This window comes from Nelumbo nucifera, chromosome 5, assembly GCF_055504915.1.
Source record: "Nelumbo nucifera cultivar China Antique chromosome 5, China Antique-T2T, whole genome shotgun sequence".
In the NCBI taxonomy this organism is placed as follows: Eukaryota; Viridiplantae; Streptophyta; class Magnoliopsida; order Proteales; family Nelumbonaceae; genus Nelumbo; species Nelumbo nucifera.
The window spans coordinates 50571263-50595626 of NC_142653.1; the positions used below are offsets into that span (position 1 = coordinate 50571263).

The window sequence follows — 24364 nt, forward strand, 5'->3', positions numbered from 1 at the left end:
AACTGGTGCTTCAAAACAACAATTTGTACATTGTAGTCATTAAATGTGCACCTGTATTGTGACACTGAACTTCATGTATTGAATATTATCTGGTCCAAACTACATAGATGGTTAAACTAAGCTATGACAAGATGTTTGATTCTATCCTTTCCTCATTTCTTTTGAACAGTTGATAATGGTGGGACCATATTATCTTTAAGGCAACACTAGTTTGGTATATTACCTCTTAATCCCAGATCTCTCATGAGGCAAGATCCCTAGATGGAATTATAAGCCTATTGCCAACCTAATCACTCTCTAGGTCATTCTTTTTAAGTCTCAACCATGGTAAACAAAATCATCTAGACTTTCAAGGCGGAGAGTTGCAAAAAATAAAGGGTATGCTGCCAAGGCAAAGTTATAAAACATTGTGAATTGGTTTGTTGATGGTTGCAATTTAATACTTGCTTCAAAATGAAAGGAATTTAACTATTAGAAAAAAATGAAAGGAATTTATTGTCTACTATTTCCCAAAAGCATAAGAAGCAATTGGTTGGGATCTAGACTTCTAAAGCACAACTACTGTTATTTTGGTGTAACATAACTGTGGGTTCTCTTGAATTTGGATATGAATCTTTGCACCTTGAAATTCAGATAGCCTGTGAGAAGACTCCATTAAACCACTGACATGGTCTTTGGGGGAGCATTCTGTAGTTATCAGTGTCACTCCCTAATTTGGGTTCTCTTACTAATGCTGACACATATGCAATGGGACCTAAATTTCCATGTTTTGAACACTTATACCATTTCTTCTGCTTATCTTTTCTGTTCTCATATGTTTTTTTTTTCCATGTCAGTATTCTGTTATCATATGCTTCTTTCTTGAGGCCGAAACCAAAATTTGACTTTAACCTAGAAGCTTGGAGGCTGTTAACCAAGTTATAAACACCTATGGTATACTTCAAAGAAAATAGAAAAACTGGTCTCTCAATTCATGTGTTTCTTCTTTGTTTAAAGAGTTTTGAAGCATTAACTACATTCTCTTATATTGTTTGTTCTCTTCTAAGGTGTGGCAATACCTGTTTTATTTGTTTGGAAGAGATTTGGAGGCACTGTCTGAATTTCCACACCTTTTTAGATCATCTCTGATGAGCTGTTCCACCCATGGGGAAAAGATATTCTGGCAATGTACAAGACAAACAGTGTTATGGGGGCTGTGGAGTCAAAGGAATGCCTGTATTTTTGGAGAGCAGTATAATCAAACAGAGGAAGTAAGAACTCACCATGATAAGAGTTGCTCACTGGGTTTTAATATGTGATAAGTTCAAAGGAATTATCCTAAATGATATTTTAAGGGGCTGGCGAGCTGTGGCAGATTTCCAGTTCAGGAGGCAACTAAGAGTAGCGGATTGAATTGCCCCAGCTGTGGAGAAACTCATATTTAACTTTGATGGGTGCTGTTTGGTAAGCCCTGGATTTTAGGTGTGGGGGAGGTTAGTGACCATTGTGGCAACATTATCCTCAACTTTTCAGGTCCAATTAGACATGGTAATCCTTTGCAGGCTGAAATGTTGGCTTTAGTTCAAGGTGTGAAATTGATGAAATGAAAGATGTGGAAGTGAAGGGAGACTGCCAAACTATAATATATTGTATGAAAGCTCATGAAATAATCCCTAGTTTAGGACCCTGATGAGATAGGCGCACTATCTAGGTGCCTCTTTGAACATTTCCTTCCCTAGAAGTGCAAACGTGTTGACGGATTCTTTGGCAGGAGCAGGGGTGTTGAGTAGCAGCTAGTTTGGGGTTGTCCTGGGTGCGGGGTGTAATCTGTAACAGGCTGCTTATTGTTTTTTATTTGTATTTAATTTTTACTGTATTGAGACTCCAGTTTGGTAGTTGTACTTCATGGCCAGCTGCTTACTTTTGTTAGCAGTTGGGTGCTTTTAATGAAATATTTGTTGCTTATACCTTATAAAAAAATGTCATTAGGGGCTGTCAATGACTGGCATAATCTTCCATCACTTGGAAGTGCTACAGCTGGTTGATGAGGGGCAACATTGTTCTATCTATGGACCTATAAGAATGGGATAAGGCAATTTAAATGGTGGTCAAGGAACATGCAGCTTACAATTCAGTGGTACAAAGATCAGGCAATAGTTTGGCTGATGCTCTGGCTAAACAAGGGAGTAGCAGGCAACAGATTTTTTGGGCTCATAAATAAAGAAAATTCCTTTGTGGTGAAGAGATAGTAGGGGCTTCACTCTCATGATATGTACAACACAATCTCGTGAAATACTTCATTGTCATGTTCAATTAATAAATTTCTGTTACTTATAAAAGGAAGTGCTACAGCTGTAACATGGTCTCCTCCAGTATCTAGTTATTGAAAAGGTGTGCTTAGGTGCATAGGCAAGAAGGCCTGCACCTCGCCTAGGCCCAGGCACAGCCCCATTAAAAAGGCATGTGCCTGGTGCGCCTGCACCTCAGCTTAGTGTCTGTATTAAATTTTGCGCTTTGTACTATTTTAAACATGGTGCACCCCCTCCATGGACCCCCCCTAACCAAGCCCCTTGAGGCAAGCACAAATAAGTCCATGCTAAGGTCTTAAATTTTTAGTATGTACTTAAAGAATTGATTTTATAAACTAGTCCTAATTCCTTATCTTGTAAAAAATGTCCTGAAACTCCTTTTTTACCAATATTGTTCATTCATTCTTCCTAATGCAAGACAACCATTTTTTTATGTACACATTAAGATTTTAAGACCTTAACATGGATTTATTTGCACTTGCCTCAAGGAGGCGCAGTACAAAGTGGCTCATAAGAATTAATGTGACTGGGAAAGGAATAACGAGATTCAAAGTTTTCACGTGCTTGAATATGTTTTATATGTTATGTTTAATTTTATTTTTACATTTTCACTTTGCATATGCTGTATGTGTTATGTTTATGTATATTAATTTGAGTGCATTTTATGTATTTGTTTTCCAATTTAAAAAATTCTGTGCCTCACTTCAGAAAGGCATGCACCTTGCCTTGCACAGCTTGCACCTTGTGCCTCAGGCGCAAAGAACTACCTGTGTTTTTTTTTGCGCTATGCACTTCTAAAAATTGCCAATATCAAACTAAAGCTAAACTTTGATGGGTGCAGTATGCAACCCAGGTATTTTTTTTAATAAATATTCAATTGGAGCTAAACCCAGGTATTTTACGCACTAGTGGAATATTCAATTAGAGCTGAACTATTATTTGACCAGTAGAATGTAATTTTATTAATGCAACTTGAAGTTTACAAGAAGATGGGTGTAGGATCCACCCCAACAGTACAAGACTTCACAAATTTGCCCAAAACAAATGTTGTCTCAAAGCCCCTTGTTTGGCTACAGTATCTGCCATTCCATTTGTTGTTCTTCTAACCCCTTTAAAGTAAACATTTAGTTCTCTTATTAAGTTCTCAGTCTCCCCAAGTTTTTCCCTGAAATCCTAGGAGATTGGGTATTGCATCTTGTCCAAGAAATGACTACCTGAGAGTCACCTTCCACTTATAAATTGTGGAAATGAAATTGTTCAGCAAGTTTTAATCCCTGCAATAAACTAACCATTTCTGCTGTTAGTGCATCACCATGCTCCAGTTGTCCTGAATACAAAGCAACCACTTTTCCTTCAGAGTTCCTGAAGACTCCCCCTACCCCAGTCAATCCCATGTTGTCAATGAACCTTCCATAAAAATTAAGCTTTAGGAAGTTGGAGTGCCACTTCTTTCCAATTTCTCATGATATTTCATTCAGAGAGATTTTGGAAAGCCTCCAAAATTACAGCTTCTTTGTTGTATAAGCTTTTTTAATCTAATGAATCATTTATTGTGTTGCTGATAAAAAAACTTCCAGAGTTTTCACACAGTGCGCAACCTTTATTTTAATTAAGTCAATAATTTACTCCTGCTTTTGTCATTGAAAATTCTACCATTCCTTCCCAAATGGTCCAATTGGAGTTGAATTATCGAAACTTGGAATGCTAAGTTTGGAACTTGGAAATAATGGTGGGGAGGGGGACTTAGTGGTGGAATGGCTTAGAAACAATGCTGCTGGAATTTGGAAATATACATACATGTTAAAGGAAGGCAGATTGTTGTTGGCTGAGCTGAATGCCACTTTCCATTGGAATCTTAGATTTGCTAGCAGCATGGCTGATGCTTTGGCTAGATAATAGACCACCAACAGTACTCTAACAAGGAAGTATTAATGTCTGTATGTAAAACGTAGCCCTGCTTGTTCACAGTAGCATGCTTGCAATCCATAGATCACATAACCAGACAGTATTTGGAGACTTATTCTTTCATGTTAAAATTTTCTGCAATGGTAGATAGAGTCTTGCATTTTGTCATGAAATGGGTTATAAGTGATGCTCATGTTAAAGGGTCTCCAACTGATCATACAGGTCATCAGCATCTGCTCCAAAAAGGTGGCATTGGACATGATAATTTGGTGCTATCTTTGCTGGAAAACATGTGTTTATTGAGTCTCTCCACTTTGCCAACTTTTACCGCTAATTCCAGCTTCAATGCTTGCTATGTCTGTTATTTTAATGAGTCTTTCATTCAAACTGCTCCTTGGCATCAATTTATGGTGTTTTCTCAGTATCATATGCTCACTTTTGCAGGTTTCATATGCTCAGTTGCTCACATTTGTTTCCTCATGAATGTTTTATTTTTTTTCGTATGAATTAAAGAGACTTCATTAAGCCAAACAAAGGCCAAACCCAGATACACGCTATTTGAATTGCTAACTAAATAAAGAACAACCACCCAGCCCTTTAATAGCCAAATACAGTAGAACCCATCCATTACAAAAGTTGGAAAATGAAGACGGAAGACCAATAAATTCGTTGAGGATGGAGATATGCTCAAATTATATGACCAATCAACACCTGTTTCACGTTTATCAAAAATAATCAACACCTGATTCACACATCTTCTGCCCTCAAAATTCAAATTTATACGATATATTTTTAATTGTAACAATTGTGTTATTTTGAGGAAAGGTAAAATATATTTGTATTACTGAAAGTATATTTGATGGAAACATTGTATTTGATATTGTACAATCCACTTTAGTGTATATGCTGGTGATGCAGAATAACTTGAAATGATGTTCTAGGGTGATGATGCTCCTACTCATGATGGTTTTTTGTTTGAATAATTTTTCAGGAACTTGCAGAACTTCTTTTCATCCTATATGTGCAAGGGAGGCAAAACATAGGATGGAAATCTGGGGAAAGACTGGTTTTGAAAATGTAAGCTTGATTTTGCTTCTTTTTCCTCTTTTTTTGGTGGTGAATAAAAATTTCATGAAGACTGGTTGCAGTGCAAATTTCATTTGCATTACTGTAGATGGATGAGAGTGCAAATAGGCTGTGTGAATTCTGGTTTACTTTTGCTTCAGAGTTGACTGTCTTATTTGTTTATGAGAAGTAAAATTATGTGGTTCCCAGTTCCCACCTTATGTTCCACAGAATGGAGGGAAGAGGAGATTATTTGTTTGAGAGTGGTAGGTAGCTATGCGATCTGCTCCCTACTTTGTATGAGTGAGAATTGAGGCAGGAGGAAGATGGTGCAAATTGTTATAAAATACTTTTTGTTCTTTATTTTTTTTGAGATTATAATTATAAAATAGACATTATTAAACTAAAATAATCATTTTGTGTTTATATACTAATTTATTTTTATTATTTTCTTATTTGTTAGGGTTTAATCAACACAAATATTGCTAAATGCTGTATTGAACCCTCAGAGACTTCAAAACCTAAACCAATAAGTAAGGAAGAACTTAAAATTTTGTCTGGTCAACACTTTTTCTTTTCTTCTTTCCTCATAACAAAAGTAAGGGTTCAGCCCCTATATTTTTTGAATTTTATTTTCCTTCTTCTTTTTCTTCTCATGAATATGTTGATTTTTATTCTTTAATATGAACTTTATACTTTTCTTATGAAAATTATGAATAATTATTAAGGAAATATGGTTATGGTACCTAGGGAACTACCCTAGAATATATGTTTTTTACATAAAAAAATCCATTGCCTAGGCACCTGCCTTGGCGACTAGGTGGCAAGGTGCCCCCCTGTTGCCTTGCCTTGCCTTGGTGCCTTGATGCCTTGAAAACTATGGTTCAGATTTGCATTGTAAACAAACAGAACTGAAAGGAAACTAGGAAAGAACTACAATGTCATGTGATAAATAATCACTTGGACTGACTCATGCAGGAGAATACCCCACTCACATATTCCTAAGAATACAGAAAAACCACCTAAAATCACCGAAAAATAAAACTGTACAAACAGAATTAAGTACATTGTTTTTTGGTTGGGGCTTTCTCCTTGTATATTATAAATATTTATAATAAGCTATGTGATCTGATTGGCTAACATTGCTTCAGGTTGAACTGCGGGCCTTTTGTTCAAAGCACTCAGAGTTTCAGGAAGTTAGTGCAAACCAGCATTCAAGTAGCCTACTCTCTGTGAATGTTGGTTGTGATTCTTCTGCAGCCAACGAATTGCCTGTTACATTGCTGGAAGACAAACCACATAAGTTAAATCTGGGACCTAGGAATGGAGACAACAACATGGTTCATGTTAATAGAAAGGATGCTAATTTAGATAAATTGGATAATGTTATGACACCATTGGAACAAGATGCCAAACATATTTCAGAATGTGGTGATACACAAGAATCTATTGGCGTTGTGCCACATGAGAGAAATAACAATGGGGAGATTAACCTACCTGATTCCTTAGATTTTGTACAGATTCTGAAGAAGGTATGGATGTGTATTTGCTTCAGCATTCGCTATTTCCTGTGCTATAGTTTGTAGGGACTAATTATCTTAGCTTTGCTTTCTATCTTCTCTCAATTTGAATGTGCAGTTAATTGATCGAGGGAAAGCTTTTCTGAGTGATGTAGCACTAGAAATTGGCATTTCATCTGATTCATTGGCTGCAGTGCTTGCGGTACTCAGAAAAGTGATAGAAGAATTTTATGTTTGCAATTGTTATCCATAAGTAGTAGTTACAGAAAGATTCTCAGCTGCTTTCCTTGTTTCTTATTGTGTGATTGAATTTCCTGTAGGGTGATCGCTCGTCATTTCTCCCTGACTTGAGATGCAGGATAACTAAGTGGCTTGGGAATCATGCTTATATGAGTGATTCTCAGAAAAAATTGAAAAGTGGGAGGAATTCCGCTATTTCATTAAAGGTCGGTGTAGCAGGTCCTGATGGATCAAATGCTGTTGTGGTTGCCAGTCCCGATGTTCGTGATAATGTTCATGTTAAATCGGTGCCACCAAGAAGGAGAACAAAAAGCAACATAAAGATTTTGAAGGGTAGCAAAGTTGTGTGCCCATCTAAGGAAACATCTATGCACAAAAACGAGAATGGAGCAATGATAGTTAATCAACACACACTTGTTCTCACTGAAGATCCGAAAAATGGTTCCAGTAATGAGCCTCTTTCTCTTGATGGATATTGTTGTAAAGATCCAGGTGGCATTGAAAAGGTAACCATATCTATTTCTGATTTATAAATCTTTAATTTCTTTTGTGGGTTGAAGAAAATGTTTTAGGTTTAACCGTGGTCTGAAGTTTTTGTTTACTTACCACTAAAGGAAAAGTTTTGGTCAAGCAATTCACCATGTGCAACTGAGGAAGATTTCTAAATTTTGCTTAGAAATCTGGAAAATCTTAGGAAATTATGAAAACATTAGAAATATTAGAAAACATGGATTTATTCAATAAACTTAATGTATTGTGAAAATGTCAAGGTTCAAAGTATTGGCATGCGTGTTACACAAAATTTGTGTATTACGTGATTCTAAGGGACAATAAACATGGTTCGAGATTGTATCAGACTTAAAAGATTTGAATCCATCTCTAGGAACGGTATTAGTGATTGAATATGGCCTTTTCCCTTAAACCTCAATATTTGGCGTTTTGATGGGTTCAAAAACCGATGGGTGATGCATTGCTATTTTGCACCTTGTAAAAAAAATATAATCACTCAAAACTTAAAAAAGATAAGAACTTACTATGCACAGGAAATAGAAGATTAAAAATCTTAAAATGAGCATTGAGGGGGGCATTAGATTTAGTATTTTAAGGTAATTATCTTTAAAAACTAAATATAATTCTTATCCTAAATCTTTTCCTTTAAGATTCTTTAGAACTATCTTATTCTTAAATTATGTGGACATAATATTACATGAATTGATTGTTATGGTGTTAATATGATTGGTATATTGTTTTATGATTATTACATAGTTATGTACTCCTAAATTAATTATTTGTCTACAAATTTAAAAGATCTATATATTTTGAAAAACTGGTTAGTTTTGTTGATTCAAACGTCTATAACAAGCAACTCTAAATACCTTTTTCTTAAATTTGTCAAGAGTAGTAATTTGGGCAATACATGCATCTCATGATTATTTTCAATTAATTTGGGCAACACCGGTAAAGATTTCCCAATGTTTTGTCATTATTTAGAGAAATTTGATAATAAACTGAAAAAAATTCTAATATATTCAATTCTTTTTAAATATTGGGAAAATAAAGATAAATATTTGGAAATTTTGATTCCAGGAAGTGTTTTTGATCAATACTAAAAAAAAAGATTCCATTAAATTGATTAAAGAGGCACAACAAGTAGTTGTGAAGGTTACAAATAGACACCAACTGTTGAACTCCAAAAGTTACAACTGAGCCCGAAACATATAGTTTTTATGTACCCCTTGTTTGGCTAAACCATTTGCCAATTAGTTTGAATCAATGTATCCTTGGAGAGCCTTTTGAACCTCCTAAGATCATTCCTTAAGTGCCATGAAACTCCTTCCCCTTTCTTTAACCAATCAACAACTATATTGGAATCACCTTCAATAATTAGCCTCTCTAGACCCAATTCCTTTGCTTTCTCAAGGCCACAGACAAATGCTAAGAATTCTGTTGATGCAACATCATTTTGCCTAGCTGGGCCCAAGAAGAAAGCACATATATTACCTTCATCATCCCTGATGGCTCCTCCAATTCTAGCGGGGCATGGATTAGAGGTGTAAAATAGGCTGTGCCGGGTTGGCACAACGTGCCCCGTGGGCCGCCCACGCAAAGTGTGGGTTGGGCTGTGCCGGCCCACGAGCTGTCTCGGGCTATGCCGCCCTCCCTTGGGATAACTTGGGGGTCAGCCATGTACGACTCACGGCCCAAGCCCTTGTGGGCCCATGCCGTGTTGTGCTATGGGTTGGGCTGGCCAGTGGGCCAAACGGGGCCGTGGGTCAAGCCAAAGCTATTTATTCAAAAAAATTGAAAAAAATTAAAATTTTAATTTTATATGAATTTTGATGTATACATTTGCTTATATATACAATAATTAAATAAATTAGTATAATAAAATTGAAAACAATTGTTTATTTTATCAATATATTATATACTTTATTATTATATAATTATAATTTATATAATATATAATATATAAATATATAAAATATATAAATACATTATATATAAGTATATATAAAATATATATAAATATTTTTGCCCATCTATTTTATCAAAGTTATGTGTAACTTTCTAGTTTTGCCCATCTCTCTCCAAGGTCCAGGGCATAACTGGAAATTGGTTCAACTTCAATGCTTTTGATAAACACCCATTGGTTGTGCTTGGGGTCAAATTTTAGCAGCTGAGAAAAGCTGCTCCAACTCCTTGGTAGCACACCAGCGTTAGCCTTGTCAGGATAAACTCCCCAAGTCTATCCAATGGTTGATAACATTCTAAGTTAACACGAGTCTCTTAAGTGTCCTGTTTAAAGGGTAATGCACCTAACATGGACTTGTTTGTGCTTGCCTCGAGGGGCGTGGCACAAAGGCGTCTCATAGAATCGGGAATGTAATATGTTTTACATTACATTAGCTACTTGAAGTAATGCAATTGAGCGAAAAAAGAGATTAGAGGTTTTACATGCTTGAAAATGTTTTATATATTTGGTTTTATTTTTAAATTCTCATTTGAATATGCTTTACATCTTATGTTTATATATTTTAATTTTAGATAATAGGTTTTTTAAAGCATTTATTTTAAAATTCAAGTTTATATTTTTATTAATATTATGTTTAATATTATTTGATTTTTTTTTGAAAAATTTTGGCATTTGTTTATGAATTTTTTGACATTTTTTTTGATATTTTAGCAATTTTAAAAATTTTTGCGCCTTGCTTCAAAAGGCGCGCGCCTCGCCTTGCGCCTTGCATCTCAGGCGCAAATTGACCTCTGCACCTTTTTTGTGTCTTGTGCTTTTAAAACATTGACATTAACATGAAACGACAATGTACTTTATTCATTTACAAATAAATGCTTATGTACATCAATCTGATTGGAGCTAAGGGCATACACTGTCTAACACTTAAGGTTCCTAACAAAGCCCAACTTCCAATTTAACTCAGAAGGAGAGGAAGAGGAGCAAATGAACTTAGGCACTGGTCCAAAACCTGATCTTAAGATTCAAAATTAAGTCATGCCTGATGTGATTGATGAAGGCAGGACTGTGGATGGCTTTCCAAGGAGTAGCCAAGGTAACTCTCTGGATACAAGCATCATCATCCATTGTTTGACAGTCCATGCACACTTGTTATCACTTTATGCCAAAGCCTATCGCTCTCCCTCGAGAACCTCCATAGCCACATATTCAGTAAAGCTCAATATTTCATTCTAATGTTCCCAATCCCTAAGCCCCTTTTTGTTGTAAACTTGACACCTTCTCCCATCTAAGCAGGTGATCTTTCATTCTAATGTTCCCTGAGTGAAGTTTTGAACTTGACCTTATTGTTTGCATTTTAGTTTGCCAGACTGCAAGCTTCTTGTTGTACATTTCCTTCAGGACTTTTGCAAGTGCAAGAGAAGATACTTTAAAAGTTCTATCAGGGCCTGATAGAGAAAATATCCTAGTCAGATGAGGATCTTTTACTAGTTAAGCCAAAAAGATAAAAAGGTTTAGGAATCCCTTTATTATTAGGAGGGCTTTGAAGATTTCATTGTTTTGGTGATAAATAGCATTGTAGCTTTCAATTTTATAGTGCTTACTTCATTTTGAGGTGAAGGGAGAATTTTCTATTGTGTTGGTGAGTGGTAATAGATAATTTGGTAGCTGATTTCCTTCCGTGATTGTTTGTGGGTTGGATATTATCTTTATATATGAAGTCATGACCAAAGCGTATTTTGGGTGGGTGGGTAGGTATCGATTTTCCCTCTCATGGATAGGACTTCTTCCCATGTAATGAACTAATGTTCAAATTGTGGTTCTATGGTGGTCAAAGTTGTGGCTGACTTGTATGAGCTTCAAAATGTTGAAATTGTTTGGAACTCATGATTGAAAAAAACCCAGAATGATCAGGAACTTGAACCCATGGTTGAGTTAATAAAATAAGTGCAAAGGGAGGATCATTTTCTGGTCAAAGTGCATTGGAGAGTTTGACCATATCTTTCAAAAAGACTTTTGCAGTCTGCTGGTTCTCCTCGAGTCTCTCAAAACTTTTGAAACAGAAATGCCATGGAATTGCGTCTCAGAGATATCTCTATGTGCATCTTTCTTAGCTATTCCACATTCCATGACTTCTCCTTTGAAGTCCTTAATACCATCACCAGAAAATATCTCCAACTCTGTTCTCCCTTTATCTTGGTAATAGAGGTTGGTGGTGATGCTTTATATCCTTTGGTGTTTAATCAATGATTTAAAAGGCGCGCCTAGGTGCTCAGGCAAGGCGCATTTTAGGGTAGGCGCTTCGCCCAGGTCCTAGGCGCAACCCATTCAAAATGCACACGCTTGGTGCGCCTAGGCGTGCGCCTGGTGCGCCTTGTGCCTTAGCCCAGGCATGCGCCTTTTGAAAATTTGCCGCTTTGGGAATCCTCTATTTGGTAATGTTGTCCATTCATTCATCTTAATAAAATATTTTCTTAAAAGCAACTAATATTATAAAATTATAATTTCTTGTGTGAAATCTAAGAATTTAAGACCCTAACATGGACTTGTTTGGCTTGCCTCGAGGGGCGTGGCACAAAGGCGGCTCGTAGAATTAGGAATGTAATATGTCACATTAGCTACTTGATGCAATTGAGAAAAAAAGAGATTGTGGGTTTTTATATTCTTGAAAATGTTTTATATGTTTGATTTCATTTTTAAATTCTCATTTGAATATGCTTTACATTTTATATTATGTATTTTAATTTTAGATAATAGGTTTTTAAACATTTATTTTAAAACTTAAGTTTATATTTTTATTAATATTATGTTTTATAATTTTTTTGATTTTTTTGCATTCTTTTAGAATTTTTTGCAACTTTTTTGAATTTTTAGTTTTTTTTTTTAGATTTTGCACCTTGCCTCAAAAAGGCGCACGCCTCACCTTTTGCCTTGTGCCTCAGGCGTAAAATGGCCCTTGTGCCTTGCGCTTTTAAAACAGTGTTTAATCTCGGGTAGCAATGTATTGTGTTCTGTTCTGTTTTAGTGTGGTATTATTGGTCTTAGACTATCCCATTTTGCTCAATAAATAACTCGATTTTCATCTCTTATCAAAAAGAAAAAAAGAAAGATTTTAGTATTACTGCAAAAAAATAAAAAAAATCAATATTATAGACAAAAATGGTGATTTGTGGCCATAACTTGCTGGATTCATGTTTCAATGATGTGATGTTGAGCTTGTTGGATTGGTAATTGAATTAACTTTATGATTACATCAAAATCAAGCCAAACTCTGCAAGTTTTAGAGATCTACTTGGTCCTCAAGTAGAAGGATGGATTTTCATGTGTACAATGGTTGTACATGTGTGCTTTTGTTGTAACAATGGTACTTGATAATCATGGTGGGGGGATTCATGTTGATTTAATAACTATCACAATGTTGTTGAATTAAACTACATAGTGAGTTGATGTAACAATTGTAAAGAGCAATCTTTCCCAATTTCCTTTATCTGTTGCAGTTGCTGAGAAATTGGAAAGAATCCAAAGGTATTTCCTTTGGAGAGGGTGGCAGGCTAGGGATAAGGTAGGTCTGGTACAATGGGACCAATTCTGTCTACCTGAATTTGCTGGTGGTCTAGGGATTAAGAAATTGAAGGAGATGAACAGTTCCCTGATTGCAAAACGGTTCTGGAGGTTTAGTACCCAACCAAATATGCTTTGAAGACAGTTAATTTGGGAGAAGTTCTAGTGGTAGAAATTTTAATTGGGATTCAAGAGCAGAGATGGGTCCTTATGGCTGTTCAATTTGGAGAGCATTGATAAACTTCATAGCAAATTCCTCCCAGGTGTAAAATTGAGCTCGTGGACAGGATCAGCTTTTGGAGGGATGTTTGGTGTGGGGAGAGAGCTTTGTTGGAGTGCTTCGCCTTACTCTTTATTTTGGCAGAGAACGAAGATTCTAGGGTGGTTAACAACTATAAATTCCAGAGGGAACATGTTTGCTGCAACCATCTCTAAGAAGAAACTTAAGTGATTGAGAAATAGAGGATCTCACAGCATTGCTCAGCTTGCTAAGTGGAACAGCCTCAATACCAAAACCAGGAGGATTAAAGACAGTGGACTTGGCAAAAATCTGGAGTCTTCCCAGAGAAATCTTGCTATTACCAGCTAATTGGTAATCAGAACCACAATTTCCCTCACAAAAAGGTTATGGTTACCTCAGATCTCTTCAGAGGCAGCTTTCTTAGTGTAGTGGTCTATGGTCCTGGACAGGTGCTTGACTAGAGACAATCTTATAAGACGGGGTATTAGCTTCCAATCTGAATCTTGTGTCATGTGCAATTTGCACGCTCTTAAGAGATATCTACTCTCATTTCTGTAGACTGATAAACCTGAGCTGGTGTATACCCGAGAAGATGAGAGACTTCTTGAGATCCTGGAAGGCTGAGTAAAAAGGAAGAATCCTTTGGAATACCACCCCAGCTGTAGTCTCCTGGTGCATTTGGAGGGAGAGAAGTCAAAGGAAATGCTTTGACTTTGGTAATAACTAGCAGAAAATTACAAGTTGTTGATTTATAGTGGCTCACTAACTATACATGCATATATACTAGTAGATCCATATACCTTTTGATGAAATTAATGAAGTGCTTTGCCTTTTCGTCAAAAAATTAAACTACATAGTGAACTAGTTAGTGGCGTGTATGTTTATATTTTCTGGTTCATTTAATATTTTGTATTAATTTATTGCATTGCACTTGTTAAATGGGAGCCTACTTTTGCTTTTTTTTGGTTTAATTTTTCAGAGAAACAAAAATGAAAATACATATTTTAAAGATGCCATTCTAAGAGTTAAAGCTAATAAACATAATAAGAAATAAGGAATACAGAAGCCTCTATTAATTTATTTCTTTCATCTTCCTTGTTTTTCCTGTGTTGATAACAGGCTTGGGATTTCCTTATTATCCTTCAGTTGCTATATATCATCATCCCAAAGAACCTTGTTCTATGCAACATAATACCCATCCATGCACTCTTTGTGCTGAACTGGAAGCCAAAACCAACTCCATAACGTTTGCTCCTCTTATGGACTCAAGAACCACAGATACTCGTCATCCCAACCCATCACACCCTTCATTGTTGAGTTTTCTGGCACTATAGTGAGTACAGAATCTCCAACGACCCTTTTCACATCCTCCCCAACTTTACTCCCCAGTCCCCACCAGCTCTTCCAATCTTTTCTGAACCGAGTTCCTCATTGTCTTGTTTCCAGTAACCCCAACAAGAGCTTTCACATCCCACTTGCCGATGAATTTCTGTTATTTTGTTGCTTTTGTGGATTCATTTCAAAACAATTAATGTTCAGGCTTTGATTATCTTGTTGCTGTTGTCATTTTATGTCAATTGAAAGTGATTGTTAATACATTTGTCCTCTTTAGTTCATTCTTGAGGTGTAAATTTTTGCTACATTTGGTACAAGTTCACTTGTAATTGCAGATTTTAACAGATTCTTTGGGTAATCAGGTGTTGGGTTCTTCTGTAGGACAGCCAACTAAATCTAAAGGTAACATTTGCCTTTTGCCAATCTTTTATGCTCTGTGTGCTTCTTTGTTATTAAAAGTGTTAACATGGTGCTTAGTTTCGACACTTGCAATGTTGATACTTGTTTGGCATTTTGTTGTAGTCGAATTGGTTTTTATCTTGGCAAAAGTATACATGTTTACCTGTTTTGTACTGGTGAACACCTTCATCGACATGGGGCTGTCTTTTGCATGCTTGCCTTTTTCTTTTTTGGTGTTTGTTGGTACCTGCAGGGTCTTCTTTGTAGGCCTGTCAAGGATACCTGAAAATCTGAGGCCTGATCCGATTGTCTCGGATTTGGATGTTGCATTTATGTAATTGGATCGGATTTGGATTTTGTAATCTACATCCGATTAATAATCGGATTGGATTTGGATTTGACTCCATCCGATCCGACTAAAATCTGAATCTAATTATAATATAATGTTTATTGATTTTAATGTATAAATTGTATATAATTATATTTAAAATATAAAAAGTGTATTTTTGTATATTATATAAAAATCTGAATTCGAATATGAGGTCTTTAAAAAATTAAATCGGAGCCAGATAAAATCTGAATCCGACCTGTGTCCGTTATGATCTGAATTCGAATATGAGGCCTTTAAATCCATTCCGAACCCGACCCGATGACAGCCCTACTTTTTTGTATGCAAATCTTCTTATTCGAGGGCAGTCTTCATTTCTGCTGATCAAAACAAGATTAATATTTTATGAGCAAAAGTTGACTTGCATAACAAAGGTATTCTTTTTTCTAAAATTGGACAGTGCTGGATATTGCTGTAAGCATACTTTAGATATACTGTTTGAACCATCATCCAACAACAATTCCATCTTGGGTTAACCCCAAACCCGCTACTAGTTTGTCAAAAGCTGTTGACTTGGTAAGAGACCCATCGCTCTGGAAGCTTGAACTGTAAATCTGCTTGACCCGGAACAACAGGTCACTGATTATAAATTACATTATATATATATATTTCAGGTTTAAATTATTTTAATAATAGCTATATCTTCTCACTGTATCTGCTTATGTATGTATGTGGTGCATCCATGACTATGTATTAATGAAAGTATTATTTTCTGCAATAATTTATATATAATTATATTTATGAACATATAATTAGGGAAGAGCTGTGAACACATTTGGATGCCATAATTTTGTGCTTATTGGTTGGAGTGGGGTGTTCTTTTTGGGTAACGTTTTGCAACCTATGTGTTGCAAGGAGCTGAAGACGCCTGAGCTTAGTAATTTTACCAAAAAATGCCTTTTTTGGCCTCAAATCTTATTAATTAAATATTATGGGTTCCACCCGGAGGGAAAAACAGGTCAGTCTTCAAGTCAATGTTTAAAACACTTCTCTAACTACATTCTTTCAAAGAATTTCCTTTAGCAGAAATTCATTTATGTTCAAAATATCCTTAAAAGATAATTTGCACTCCAAAGATAGAATTGGTTTCTGTAGTAGTTGTCGTGCCCTTGAATTATCTGTTTGATTATGAAGTGGTCCCAATATTTAAAAGATGCCTTTAATTATAATTACGAAAATGGTTCTTCTTTAGTTTGTTGTTGCCATTGATTTTTTAGATAGCATCTTTCTCCCCTGCCTCTTGCAGAAGGTTCCTCTACATATTCTTTCAAAGTAATTATTTGGAGCATTAGAAGAATGTTTCTATATTTCACATGTACTTCTGGCTTCTGTTTATTTTTTTATTTTTTATGTGTATATATAAAAATCAATTGGAATAATCAACACTTAAAAAGTTTGACTAGGGACGTTTATTTTCTATATGATGAGCCCATTTATTGTGCCATGAGTAGGGGTGGCCTATTCTCTATTTTGTACATTCAAGGGGCTTGTAATTACCATGTATTTTCCTTTATAATATAAGTATACTTTCTATTTTCCAATTACAAAAAGAATAAAACTTATCAAAGTTTGATTGGAACCTTGTACTGTTTGTATTCCAGGAAGGTTTTATTTCAAGTGCTACAAAAGTGGAACATTTTGGTGGAAATAGTTCTCTGTGGAAGTTTAAAACAATGGCTCCTATGGCATGCAATTTATGCCTCGAGTATATAGGTTGCTGCTTACCAAAGATCTAGAGCCCTACTGTCCCAGTTCATTTCAGAGGAGGGATGACTCCCAATTTTGGTTTTCAATCTTTAGAAGAAACATTAGAGATAGGGCATTAGGCATGCACCATTTTATTGGTACAATTGGAAGAAAAAAATTTGTACTACAGATGTGGATGAAAGCAGGGTCTTGCAAATTGATCCAAGGTCCCACCTCCTCTCTTCCCATTTTCTTTCTATTTGCTTGTTTTACATATTCTTGGAGCATGGGAGGACATCGGAGATTGATCCTCTTTGAGTTGTTGGTTGGTCATGCCCCCCTAGAATGGAAGTCTACATATTCTATATTTTAATCTATATTATATATGTAAGGCATTTAAGCAAAAATAAGACATGTATATGATTTACATGTGGTGCATAACATTTCTTATGGACTTTTATTTCATTCCAGAAAAAAAAAAACTAACAGTACAAAAAATCCCCTGTACAATGGGAATCTGTACAGAGGGTATACATTCATAAGCACATTACTTGAGTGATCACTTTGGTGCCTTAGTGAACTGTAGCCTATGGGTCTATGACATAGGCTTGCATGAGGCGTTGTATCAACTTTGGAAGTAGCAAAACAAAAGAGGAAAGGGGAAGAGTAAAACAAAAGTTCTCTCAAATAAGTTTTGGTTAGACTTTTTCAGATGGATATTTTGGCATAAATTATATCTTAATGTTGGTCAGACTTTAGAGTACCTTCTATGCAACGAGTTAGCACTCTATTATAAAATAATAGTTTTTTGATCAGCATCTAGGTGATTTTATTGATAAGTGAAAATAATTCTGTACATGTATAAATGTGCCAAGCACACCCCTGTTGTGAATGTTCTTGCCCCCCACTTACGATCATATAACAAACTGATAATTTTTTTTTTTTGCATTACATTCTCTTCCCATGGAGGGATTGGACTCCAATATAAAGGATTCCTCCTTGCTCCTTGCCTAGCCAAGGCATTGGATATACTGTTGGCTGACCTTGGCACCAAGCTAAGTTTTAGTTTTAATGTTCCAAGTCTCTTGCCATTTGTTTAATCCTCCTAGCAGTATTTCTATGATCCAATGGATGACCAGCGGTATTTCTGAACGCCCTCTTTCAAGAGGTACCTTGGTTTCAACTTACTTACCAGGACTCTATTCATCAAAGCTTAGTTTGATGAAGTTGTGGTCTAGATATGGCCACTGAGTGGATGCTGTTCTCCTTTAGGATGAAGAAGAAGCCACTACTAGCCAGTTCCTAAGAAAAACATCAGTTGTTTCACAACTTGCCCCTTAGAAACCAGCATGGTCTCTTCTGAAGATTTCACATGTATTAATCTTTTTTGTGCATGGCCTCCCAAGAAAAAGCCCTATGTTGAGAGGGGACTGGTCCTTGTCAAATTTCCTAATCAGGACTGGTCCTTGTCATTCTGATTATCATGAATAAATTATCAATCATTTATCAAAAAAAAGGGTAGGCAAAAGAGATGCTGATAATCATTTAAAGAAAGAAGCACATGAGAATTGTTCCTGGAGTAAAGGACCAAATCATGGTGTCAGAAGTGGATGTATCGAAACAAGTCCTTTGTTAATCCCTTATTAGCCCCAAGTCCTTTGATGAACCCTGGTTAGAAAATGACAGACTTAGAAACAAGGTTGTTTTTTGACCAAACAGATACGATATTTGGAAATTTGTCCTTAAGACTCCAATCTGCATTTGGCAATATTTCAAAAAGCACATGAATTGACATAAATGTAAATTTGGTCAAAAGTATGGATGCAAACTTGTTTGTTTTGTATTGATAAATTTTGTATTGTGTTTAGTTGTAATGTGTACAGACACAACTTTCAAGACTTGATCCTTCCTATTTTACATCAGTCAAATATGAGTGCAAAGTTTGCTGGCATTTTTTGGAAGTAAACTGTACTCCCATTTTGAATGCAATAATGCCAGAAAAATACAAATTTATTTTCATGTTCAGTACAGAAGTGTAAATACGTATTGGTTCTGTATTTGTGTTCTTATCAAAAGCAGCCCAAGTGGCTGATCCCCCACCAAAGGTCTTTGTAGAATCTGCCTCTATCACCCGAGGAAGCATCAATATGGATATGGTTAAGGAAGGATGGAAAACTGGAAAGACATTTTTCCAAGGTGAAGAGAGGGTGGCCCAAGCATGCAAACCATTGTCCATCGAACTGTGAATTCTTTTAATCACAACATGCCACAATTTGCTTGTTTCCTTAAGAAATTTGCACACCTCATGGTGTTTTGGGGGTGCCTTGCCTGGACGTGTGCCTCCAGGCATATGCCTCCCATGCCTTTTAAAACATTGCTCCTTATGTCACTTAGAGTTGTAAACCAATATTAACACTTTTGCAGGTTTGAATATTTATAGTAAGATTGCTTCTATGTGTTAAAGATTTTCATACTTAATAATTTATTATTGTGCTGATCCATATATGGTAGAATCTCTTTATTTTATTTTTTGATAACAACTACCTCTTTATTTTACGACAAGAACTTTAGTCATGTTAGGGTATCATGTTTGTTGTTATGTGTTTCACATATTTTTGCTGTCACTTAAAAACACATGGTTGTGCATGTGACATTGATAGATATGCATATACACTTTTTTAAAAAAGCTTATCTATCTTTAAATACATATATTTTGGTAGTTATGTGATATCTGGTTACCTAGGGAGTTTTTATGGTACAAGCTGTATCCAGATGGGTGCATCTGTACAAAGTAAAATATTAGTCATGTAAGCCGAAATAGATATTTTGGTATTCCAGTAGCAGCCAGGGGCCAGTATGGTATTGTTGTGTATGAGTACAAGATGTCTCTATGAATACATATTATAGCTTTGCTAGTTTGCTTTTTCTTCTAATCAACTTTTGTTCGTCCAATGTCTGTGAGTTTATACTAATCAACATTCATGTCCTGGCCCACAAAGGTTTCAAATTCTGAAGTTACATTTTTGAGTGTTTTTTTGTTGATGTTTATTTTTTATTTTGGGTTCTCTATCAAATGTGCCCCTGGTTAGTATCCCTTCTCACGCTAATAACTCATTTTTCAACAGTGGATTCTGCTGAACCTGCTAAAAGCAACATATTGGAGAATGGTGAATTAGGATACTATGATACTTCTATTGAGGATGTTCCAGTCACTTCTAGTGGGGAGCGATCAAGTTGTGTTGTTGATGCAGCAGTGCCTATTATGAATGGCCACATGTAAACTTTACAACATAGATTTATTTTGTTACTCATCGGATGCCTATTCTTTTGGTTGAGATAATTCTTGAATTTTCAGTGATAGATAACAATTCTTCTGAATCTCCATGTTAATGCAGAAGTGGAGAAGATGCTTCAAGTTGTTATACTCACCCATTTATCAGCAAAAGGTTGATACAAATGCAGACTATGTTTTTCAAGCAGAAAAACTCAGTTCCTGAATGTGATGGTATGGTAAAATCTTCTCTATTGGTTCCATGTGCATTTTTTCTGGAGAAAGTATCAACTCAACTCAGCCTTAGTCCCAACTATATGGGGTTGGCTACATGAATCCTATCCTGCCATTCTGCTCTATCAAGAGCCATGCTTTCTTTCAAATATCTTTAAATTTCGCACTTCAGATCATGTTTTCCTTGGTCTTCTCTTTGCTCTTTTAGAACTTTCTATTTGCACCTATTCACTCGTGCAGTCATCATTATTACTGGATGCTATCCTTTTTTATGAAAATTTTTTTTGGCAGATTCAAGGGAGAAAGGTATGCCTTCCATGGATGGAGATTACACTGCCAGTGTTTACTGTAATTACCAAGATCGACTTTCAACTTGCAGTGACATGGATATATCAGAACAGTTGGTTAAGGCCCGGAAAATGGGAATTTTGGATCTTTCTCCAGAAGATGAAATAGAAGGACAACTTATTTACTTTCAGAATAGGCTAATAGACAATGCAATTGCAAGAAAACGTCATTGTGGTATTGCCTTCCCCTCTCTATTTTGTTCTCTTCTGCATCTTCCACTTACCCTAACAGTTGAGTTGAGGCACCATGCCATGTTCTTTCTGTTATTTTCTTCACTTTTTTATGTCTATATGTGATTGGATTATTCAATTTGTCTATGGGATTTTTTTGCAGATAATTTAATTTTTAGGGTTGCAAAAAGACTTCCCCAGGAGATTGATGATGCAAGGAAGCAAAAATGGGATGCGGTGCTTGTCAACCAGTATCTTTGTGAACTCAGAGAAGCCAAGAAACAGGGTAGGAAAGAGAAAAGGCACAAAGAGGCTCAGGCAGTGCTTGCTGCTGCAACGGCTGCAGCAGCAGCCTCTTCAAGGATTTCATCACTTAGGAAGGATGGACATGATGAAGCTGCTCATCATGAGGTTATAATCTTGTAATTCAGCAAGTTTTTAATTACTTGTGTTCATTAATAAGGGAACTGATGACATATTTTGCTTGCAGAGTCTGTCGAAGTTGAACACAGTCAGTGGGAGGGCTGGACCTTACTCTCCATTGTTACCACGAGCAAAGGAGACACTGTCAAAGTTAGCTGTTGGAAGGGTGTCATCTGAAAAGCAGTCGGACAGCTTTCAGTTGTCATATGATTTTCCAAAAGAACAATCAAGATCATGTGATATTTGTAGACGACCTGAGACAATATTGAATCCGATTTTAGTTTGTTCTAACTGCAAGGTTCTCTTGCGTCTTTACAAGCTTATTTTGAAGCATTGATGTCTGTAGTTTTGGGGTTTAACAAAGACCTTGTTTTGACAGGTTGCAGTTCACTTAATTTGTTATCGCAATGTTAAAGATCAAATTGGTCCATGGTACTGTGAATTGTGTGAAGATCTATTACCATCTAGAAGCCCTACAGGTCCAGCTGTGAATTCTCAGGAGAAGCCTTCTTTTGTTGTACATTGTGCTTTATGTGGTGCCACTTCTGGTGCCTTTAGAAAGTCAACTGATGGCCTGTGGGTTCATGCCTTCTGTGCTGAGGTAATTTAATTTCTTAATTCTGTTATTGTCACTCGATGGAATAAGGTTTTTATTTCTTATTCTTTTCAGAATGTTGTTGATTGTTCCAATTCTTAACTTTGCTGTTGCAGTGGGTGCTGGAGTCAACTTTCAGAAGGGGTCAACAAAATCCTGTTGAAGGGATGGTAAGTGCTGTTTGTACTATTCTGTAGTGTCTATTAAGTGCTGCTTCCATATTATTCTTTCCTTTTCAGAGACCTTGCCAAGCAATATATTTACATAAAGCATGAATTTTACTATTTATATGTGGACTTATTCTACTTTATTACTTAATGTTAGGAGGCCATTTCAAAGGAAAGAGACGTTTGCTTTATTTGTCATCGCAGAGTTGGTGTATGTATCAAGGTTAGGATCCTCACTAACTATTTGTTAATCCCTCTTTGTGACTTTTACATTTCTGGATAAATTTATTTGCTATTATTGATGAGAAAACTGTGGATTTTGAGCTATTTATTGTTATTTCACTGTTTACAGTGTAACTATGGTCACTGTCAGAGCACATTTCATCCATATTGTGCTAGAAATGCTGGCCTCTTCATGCATGTAAAGACTGGTACAGGCAAGTTGCAGCATAAAGCTTATTGTGAAAAGCATAGCTTGGAGCAGAAAGAAAAGGTCATATTTAGTTGGTTTATCTCTTCTATTCGTGTTTATTCTTTCCTTTGATCTCATTCTGACCTAGCCAACTTATACAGGCTGAAACTCAACAACATGGGGTGGAGGAGCTAAAAGCTATAAAACAAATAAGGGTGAGATGTGCTTCCAGTTTATATATTTATTCTTGATTGTGATTCAGTTCATCAATTTTGAATTTGGAAAAAAGAAAATGGCATGATAAAATACCTTAAATGCTCCCAATTCAGTTGGCACGATGAGGTTGCACTAACATGGATTTAGATTTCAAACTTTGCAGATGCAGTAGTCATTTTCTCTATACATAGTAATAGACTGTTTGATCAGAGTATCTTGTTCGTTCCATGCAAGAAAACCATGCATTGTCCTTTTTAGGCTGGTTTTATTTGTTTATGTTGTGACATTGTTAGTAAGTTGAGTCATGTGCCTTGATAGAAACAATTACTTATGTTGAGATGTGAAGTAACAGCATGCCAAAAAAATGAGTGGCATAAATGCATATGCATAGATGGATGAGTGGAAAAACTAGAAGGATAGGTCAGAGATGAACTTATTTGGAGGAACCTAGGATTAGCTCCCAACTTTCCCATAGGTGATAAAATGAAAGTAGACTCAGATGGTGGTCACGCGAATGGAAGACCATTAGCAGCACCCATAAAAAGAAGCAATCTGTTGCAACTTGAAGGGGCTAGAAAAGGCTAGCTTAGACCAAAAAGGACATGGGTCAAAGTATTAATAATTTGACAATTGATATGGCATTAAATATAATGGAATATGGAAACAGGGTTCATGTAACTGATGTGGAGGTGTACAAGGGCAGCAGTGATCTGGACTTTATGGGAGGACAGAAATAAGCCTATCTTGGAGGAAAAGAAAAGGAGCAAGTAAGCCTTAATTGAAGGGATTATGACAAAAGTGGCTTTCTGGGTTAAGACACGGGAGTAGTTTTCAGCTTTCTCCTTTGATGTCATAATAAGGAACAGGAGAACAATTGCAGCCTCAACTTCAGCCAAGAAGAGGGCACTAAGGTTTTGGGACCCCCAGGAGTTAGGCTTCCTGAAATAAAACTTTGACGGAAGCAGCTTTGGGAATCTGGGTCTGTCTGGAATTGGAGGGGTTTTAAGAAGTGAAAGTGGCGTGATTGGGTATGTACTCAGGCCCCACTGGATTGTGTGATTCTGTAACAGCAGAACTGAATGCAGTGCTCTATGGGATACAGAAATCTATGAAGATGGAGGGTGAGAAAGCTAGTAGTTGAAGGTAACTCCAAAATAGTGATAAGCAGGCTGAAACAGAATGAGAAGACTCCTTGGTTTTTCAACAACGAAATAAAAAAATTCAGGAGGTTCTCAAGGGACATGCAGCTGACAATTCAATGGACTCCAAAGTCAGCAAATGGTCTAGCTGACCAATTAGCAAAACAAGGGGTAAATACTAAATAGGGCACAGTGTTTTTGGGCTTAGTTGTAAGATTAAAATATTAAAATTGTTACTGTATTTTCTGGGAGGTAGCCACCTTCGATTTGTATATTCCTTTCTTTAAGTAA

General features: G+C 36.2%; 1 protein-coding gene across 11 annotated transcripts in view; it reads left to right on the top strand.

Moving 5' to 3' along the window:
• The window catches only part of LOC104588727 (PHD finger family protein), a 37439-nt gene that overhangs the window by 1783 nt on the left and 11292 nt on the right, over positions 1-24364 (top strand). For 8 of the 11 annotated variants that reach the window (XM_088887636.1, XM_088887634.1, XM_088887637.1 and 5 more), the window contains exons 2-16: positions 5185-5270; positions 6410-6790; positions 6897-6992; positions 7099-7524; positions 14988-15027; positions 20224-20374; positions 20494-20603; positions 20895-21125; positions 21285-21532; positions 21612-21842; positions 21924-22145; positions 22256-22309; positions 22464-22529; positions 22659-22799; positions 22880-22933. In XM_088887636.1, the coding sequence (XP_088743762.1) occupies positions 5185-5270; positions 6410-6790; positions 6897-6992; positions 7099-7524; positions 14988-15027; positions 20224-20374; positions 20494-20603; positions 20895-21125; positions 21285-21532; positions 21612-21842; positions 21924-22145; positions 22256-22309; positions 22464-22529; positions 22659-22799; positions 22880-22933 (2537 nt within the window). The remainder of the gene's footprint in view (positions 1-5184; positions 5271-6409; positions 6791-6896; positions 6993-7098; positions 7525-14987; positions 15028-20223; positions 20375-20493; positions 20604-20894; positions 21126-21284; positions 21533-21611; positions 21843-21923; positions 22146-22255; positions 22310-22463; positions 22530-22658; positions 22800-22879; positions 22934-24364) is intronic. The other 3 variants (XM_088887642.1, XM_088887641.1, XM_088887643.1) reach the window with 2 other exon arrangements.